Here is a 6,840-nt window from a genome sequence, read left to right on the forward strand (position 1 = left end):
AAAAGAATAAAAGCAAAAATTACTTGTCAGTGAACAAACTGTGCATTGAAACCATCACATCTGTAACTGCTCTTTCCTAAATCTAAAGGACTAGTGATCAAGGGCAAAAAATGTTGAGGAAATTTCCCAGGAGAAAGTAACTGAACAATCAGAGAGGAAATAGCTGCTTTGGAAAAGGCTAAATACTGTTCTTTAAGGACTAGCAAGGTGAGGGAAGCTGTGGCTTTTCAAAGGTACAGCTATTTTTGTTTTAGATAATGGTATTGGTGACTTTTCTTTGGACATCATGATTCTGTAATACAGTTCTAAACTGCCTGGTTATCATCTCTGTCCTGCTGGTAGCATTTCCTGCCACCGATAGGAGCCAGTCAAAGGTTGCTAAGATGAAAAGTTTTATTGCATCTGTCTCTTCAGAGAGCTAGGAAGCATTTATTATCTATCATGTCTTTACTTTCCATATATTTGAGCTTGTACAGAAAGATGTTTGCAACGTGTTGCAATGTATGTTGCCAATAGCAAATCTGCTTTGCTTTTGATTTAAAACGCAAAATGTTATTTTTGTTGATTGATTTTCTTGAATGCATACATTTGTCTGCCTAATTGGGAATACATTAATTTGAAATAGAACGGGAGCTTTTTAAAACGTACAGGTAAAAGGAAGTACTGCTTCTCCCAGAGTTCCACAGAATCTCTTTTCTTCATACATTTTGAAATCTTTTACCTGATACATGCATCACCAAAAATGCAAACTAAAAGTGGATAGTAGGAAAACAGAATAGCAGTAAGCCAGACTAATGTTAAAGAATACAATATTGTGTAATTGGACCTGCAAGAAATTTCATAGATTTTTATAGCACAAGTTAGCAGGCTCAGTTTTTTGTTTCACTATCAGAGAATTACTAATCCTGTTTTTAGGCATTAAAGTTGTATAATCCGGAAACTGAACACCACATCTACTGGCCACTTTGTTATTACTACTTGGTGGAGAATTGTTTATCAAACTCCTGTTTTTCGGCTGGCAAAATAGCCAAGGTCTAGGTTGCAAATTCAGTTATTGCTGTGATAGCAACAGCCTGCAGTACTCTCCTTACACTTGGCTACCACCTAGGGTTAGTTCCTATCTGTGCTGTGGTTTATTCTTGTTTGTAAAAAAATTTTAAAAATTAAAGGTGTATCATACATCACCCTTACAATGAATAATGTATTCTTTCCACTTACTTACAAAAACATGCCAATTAAATTAATTTGCTATTTCAAAAAATAGCTTTGGCTCATTCAGACTTCCACAATTAAAATATTCCCTGGAACTTGAGTTAAAATAATGGTTAAACTTGAAGAAGAGCAGACTCAGTTGCAAAGAGGCCATAACATCTGCATAATAAACTTATAGAGATCAAATCTTTTAATTTCTGTCTGTCAAATAGACAAGCTTCTGTCTCTGCGAGCAAAGGAACTTCTTTGTGAGCTGTCACCGTGGGCTTTCTAAAACCACCCACTGAAAACATTAACACTGTGCCTGTAACTGAGTGTTTGATCCAAGCAGGAAACCCAAAAACTGAAATATAAGTAATTTTTCAACTGAAAACTAACTGTCAAATATTTGTTTTTCTTGGCAAAGCATTAACCTGGAAAAGTTTGGAGTCACCTGAAATGTTTCATTGCACTGAAAGTGAACATACATACCATTCTGGTCTGGGAGACTTTATTTTGAGTTACACATAGTTAAGCTTAGTTTCAAAAAAATTTATTGAAAAAGGTTACATTTTTCAAGTAAAAAAAGTATTTTAACAAAACTGTTCAGGTGTAATTCCCCACCTCCCAACAAATGGTCCTCCTGGTCTTTAAAAATGCCCTTCATTCAAGAGAAACACTCTAAAAAAATAGGCAATATCAGTCCTTCTGTGCGTAAAGCCCAAGGCAAAACGCTCCCATTGGTCACTGCTGGCATGAAACCAGAAATGACAATAATTGCTAGCAGTTTTGCTTGTGTACAGAGTGCTTTCATCAAGATTCACTGCAGAGCTATCAGCGTGAAAAGAACGAAATTAACTGATACGTTTGATGTGTAATAAGCTATTTTTAGTTCAAAGGGAAACACATTTAGGGAAGACAGTTCTTTCCTGTCTTCTCCCCTTAGCTTCATATGTTAGAACTAAATACCTTTAACTAAAAAGCGGTTTGACAGATTTTCTTCATACTCTGTGGAATCTTCCTTGCTGTTGGTATAACTCCAGCAACATTTATGTAAAATCAATTTTACATAAGGGAAATGTAGTGAACTAAAAAGGGCTTTCCAGTAGAAACAGGTTGTAGCCTTAGGATCTGACAAACACTAAGCTCATACTTTACTGAGCATTTGTGAGTCATCTAATTGAAGTTAGACCCGTGGAGGGGAGTGCTTCCAGGATTTGGCCCTTGGCAACGGTGAAGCAGCTCAAACTCGTGGAGGTGTTTTACAGCAGTTTTCTGCTGGCAGCTCATTTCGGTCACGTTAAGTAAATTCCCAGTCTGAGCTTCTCCAGGGTGTTCTGGTCCTCGGTTGCTGCTTGTTCTGATGATTTCCTTCTTCAAATGCAAGGCTTCACCTCGCTGGCAAATTGCGCAGGTGCCTCAGCCCGTCTCCACTTTCGGGTGTGCATGTCTTGTTACTCTGGCCCTCCATCTGTATATCAGGAACAGGAATCACTGTTCACTCTAAGGTAGCACTTGATAAAATAGTGCTTTGCCAGGCAGGGCAAACATTTTGCTTCAAACATGACACTTTTTATGACCTTTCTTTTTTTTTTCCAAAATAAAAATTATTACTCTCAAGCTATTGCAGAAACGATTGAGCACATTGACACAGTTTAATAGGACAGATTTCAGAATATCATAGTGCAGATCTGACAGTTGCATCTGGCCTTACGTCTTGTTCCTCGCCAGCAGGGTAGTCCCTACTGTACTGCCACATTAATTAATCAGCTCAGCACTTTGTTGGGATTGTTGTGTTTCAGTAAGGATTTGCTGACTTGGCTTTTTAGCTATAAAGTAACTTGACAGTGTGCATTTCCAAAACGAAAGACTGAAAGCTGGAATCTAAACAGAAGCAGATTTAGAAACACGTGTGCACTGCTTCAGGAGAAAAATTTGTGCTGTGACTGAAGTCCAGACAGCCATTGAAATTACTTATTTGTTGCTTTTGACTTCCACTTTCAGAACTAGCTAATGAAATTTCTCCAGCTTTTAAGGTTAGACTGTGGAGTGCTGAGGGTTTTATGTATTACTTAATACTACTCTCGTCTGTCCTAGCCTCATCTAATACCCGAATCACTTGGGTTTGATTCTTTGTTCCTATGGGTCAGACAAGGCATAAGGAGTACAGGGAGCCATCAGCCTGTGAAATAGTCTCACAGCATTTTTGTCTGCTCAAACTTTGAATCAAGTTAGATGGCATGCATAAAATGCTGTCTTAATTCAAGTGCATTGCACCGTGTCTTGTGAAAGTCATAGGGCAGAGATGACAACACATGCCTTAATGCGTGTGCTTCCTCACATGTATGTATTCTTGGTGTTCTTCCTTCTCGCTCAGATCAATAAACGGTGTTTCGTGTGCATGCTGAGCTGCATGGATGCCAAAGGGATCACCGCAGATGGGAATTTGAGGATGCAGCCTCCACTAAATGGACTCTGAAATGTTCCAGTGTGTTCTTCACCACCCAGTTTCAGGGACAGACAGTCACTACATAGTGCTGAGATAAGGAGATAATGGGCATTTTAAGGTCTGCCCTGGGAAAGTGGTGAACACCTGCAATGCCCGTTGAGATCAGAGAGTTGTGCAGGTGCTCAGCGCTTCTCTTGCAGGTCACCTTTTAAACAAATACTTTTCACAAAACCTTTTCACAATCATCTTTAAAAGCAGAATCTCCACTACCAGTCACTTTTGAAAGTTCCTCTCATTTTCCTGATGGTTTCTCATTACAGGGATTAGTGGAAATTGAACAAGGTGAAGGTTGCAATCAGTCCTGTCTAGAAGCAACCAAATATAACCTGGAACTCTTATGCATGTACCTTTGGGGTTTTTTTAAGTAAATGGTATGAAAGGTCCAGGGAAAGTGGTGTGAGCCTTTCACACATGCCTTTATAGCGTTCTCTATAAAGTTACAATAAAATAAAAAGCTGTTCAAATGTAAATGTGTGTCTTCTTATTTTGTACAAGGCTCTACTGAAGCAAGCTTTGCTCGCAGCCTCTTCCTGTTCTCTCCCCTGTACCGATGGGGTGGGGAGGCGAGCAAGTGGCTGTGCGGGTGCTTACCTGCTGGTTGGGGTGAACCCACCACACCCGATATTCTGGTATTTTAAATAATCTTGAGTTTAAGACAGTGCTTGAAAAGGAAAAAAAAAACAGTATTGAGCCTACTTCTTTAACTAGTGTTCCCTTACAACTTCTTGGTTATAGTAGTACATAGCAGTTATGAAGCACCTTCTACTTCCTTAGGAATTTAAAAGTATTCAAGCAAATTAAAAGCCTACATGCTGCAAAAAATGTTTATGAACGTATTTTTGTTTTCTGAATTCCTGAGTCACACATGAAAATGGATCTCACAGAATCACAGAATCACAGAATCACAGAAACACTAGGTTGGAAAGGACCTTCAAGATCATCAAGTCCAACCATTAATCCAGCGCCACCATGTCCCCTAGACCATGTCCTGAAGCGCCACATCCACACGTTTCTCAGGCTGCTGAGTTACTGTGTTGCAGTAAAACCTCCAAAAATCATGTGAAGCAGATGATTTATTATTTGCATCTGAGAAGTGGTGAGGCTGAGGCAAACTTGTCTGCTGATCTGTGTCTTTCTGCTAGTGCCAGATTAATGACTACCTGTTCCTGGTTGCACTCAGCTTCTTGGCTGTTGTTTTACCCCATGTGAAGATGTCAAGATAAATACTGTATTTGTTTTCATGGTGTGGGCAAAGTGGGAAAAGATGAAGCAGGATCTGAAGATAACAGAGGAGTAGGATACCTAGGTGAGAAATATTGATTAGCTTGCACAACGCTCTTAGCCTTGCTCCCTCTTGTCAAAACTTTTGAGTCCTGCTGTTCCTCTGGGTCATTGCTGTAGCACTGTAACAGGGAAGAAGAAAAAACCTGAGGTGTCTGGAGATAAAGTGTATTAACTTGTGAAGGGATGAAGTTGCCTCCCCAAACTTAGTTTCTGGAGCTAAAGAGATAGGACTTCTACTGCCACGTATAATAAGCTGGGGGGAATGAGAGGGCCGAACAGTTTAAAGACACGTGAGCCTTATCCACATCCGCTGGCACAGAACTGCAGTGGCTTTGGTTTCTTGTTGTCCATCCCTGGATGATCATGACTTTCCTTGCCTTCAACATGGCCTCTGCGCTTGGAGCCGAGGGCCTGGGAGGGACATGCCAGACTGGGAATCGATAACCTGCCCTGCGCCCAGCTCAGGCCACTCCACCTCTCCTGCCCGTTCCCAGCTTTGACTCCTCTGGTTAGATCGCGGACTGCCTGGGGCAGACACAGTCCTGTGCGGTGCATGCTGTGTTTGCCCTCAGTGGCTAGGGTAATATGTACGGCTCCCAGGCTGATCGGGGTACCCAGGTGCCAGAGTAAGTAATATTTGCTATCCTTGGTAGTACCGTGCATATGGCTGTATATGCTCAAAGAACCAAAAAACCGAAAGATGCTGCTGAGCGCTTTTGACCAAAACCTATGGCTTACATCACTGGCAAAAATTGTAGGGCTTGGTTGTCTTCCTGTTCAAATATTGACTTGAGTGATGAGGTTTTTTATTAAAAGGTCTCAGTATACTGTTGCAGGCTGAACTTCTTTCACCTCTGCTCTCTAAAATCCTGTTTATAGAAACATGGGCGTGTGAGTTTGATAGCTGTTCAGTCAACCTTCTCTTCAGCAGTTGACTTTCAGGCACTCCACTTTGCAAGATTAGTATCCTCTTAATAAAAGTAACCTAGTAACCTTGTGTGCATTCAACTCTGCTTACATGCAGAAAGCAAGTTGAAAATAGCTTTGCCAATATTACAAGCTGAATGTAAAAAAATACAAATCTTAAAATAGCATACAAAATATTAACTAATATTATCTGCATTCTCGAGTTGTCAGGAGAGCGTGTGATTCTTTCCATCTTAAGAGGAGAGTTTCTCAAACAGTTCAGCAGCCAAATGCCAGGGGCTGCGCTGTGCAAAACACTTCCCCTTCTTACAACAGCTTTGACTACAACTGAATAAATGACGTGGTAGGTATGTATGGTTAGAGGTGTTCATCAACAGGACAGCCAAAGCCACATTCTGCATGTGGTCCATGTTCCCTCCTTGAAGGGGCAAGTCTGCATTTTGCAAGAAAGCACCTTGTCTCAGGTAGAACATCCTCCTTGTGCTGACACTTGCTTTTGTCTATGTTTTGCCTGCAGTGGCTGAAGAACCCAGGCCCCCAACACGAGAAACGGACTCTCTTTGGAGACATGGTGTGCTTCTTGTTTATCACTCCGCTGGCAACCATCTCTGGCTGGTTGTGTCTACGAGGAGCGGTGGACCATCTGCACTTTAGTAGTAGGCTAGAAGCTGTTGGCCTCATTGCACTCACTGTCGCACTCTTCACTATTTACCTCTTTTGGACCCTAGTAAGTATTGGTTTTCTCTTCAACTCACAGGAATAAGGGAAAGAACAAATCAGAAAATTAATTACACAGAGTGCTGTAGAGCAGGTGGGCCACTGTACAAAGCATTGCTTATATTTACCTTCTGTACTGATAAATTTAATTTACATCTGCAAGAGATCTCTTGGTTCCACGTCATTCGAGTTCTCCAGAAAACCAGAAAGAC

At 40.9% G+C, this 6,840-nt stretch overlaps 1 protein-coding gene across 1 annotated transcript in view; it reads left to right on the plus strand.

The window, feature by feature from the left end:
* The window catches only part of LOC104626344 (E3 ubiquitin-protein ligase MARCH3-like), a gene marked incomplete at its 3' end in the record, with an annotated part of 14,809 nt that extends 8,171 nt beyond the window's left edge, over positions 1–6,638 (plus strand). The window contains exon 2 of the mRNA XM_010294239.1: positions 6,429–6,638. Coding sequence (XP_010292541.1) covers positions 6,429–6,638 — 210 coding nt within the window. The remainder of the gene's footprint in view (positions 1–6,428) is intronic.
* Between the last annotated feature and the right edge of the window lie 202 nt (positions 6,639–6,840).

The sequence above is a fragment of the Phaethon lepturus genome, unplaced genomic scaffold (genome assembly GCF_000687285.1).
Source record: "Phaethon lepturus isolate BGI_N335 unplaced genomic scaffold, ASM68728v1 scaffold49429, whole genome shotgun sequence".
In the NCBI taxonomy this organism is placed as follows: Eukaryota; Metazoa; Chordata; class Aves; order Phaethontiformes; family Phaethontidae; genus Phaethon; species Phaethon lepturus.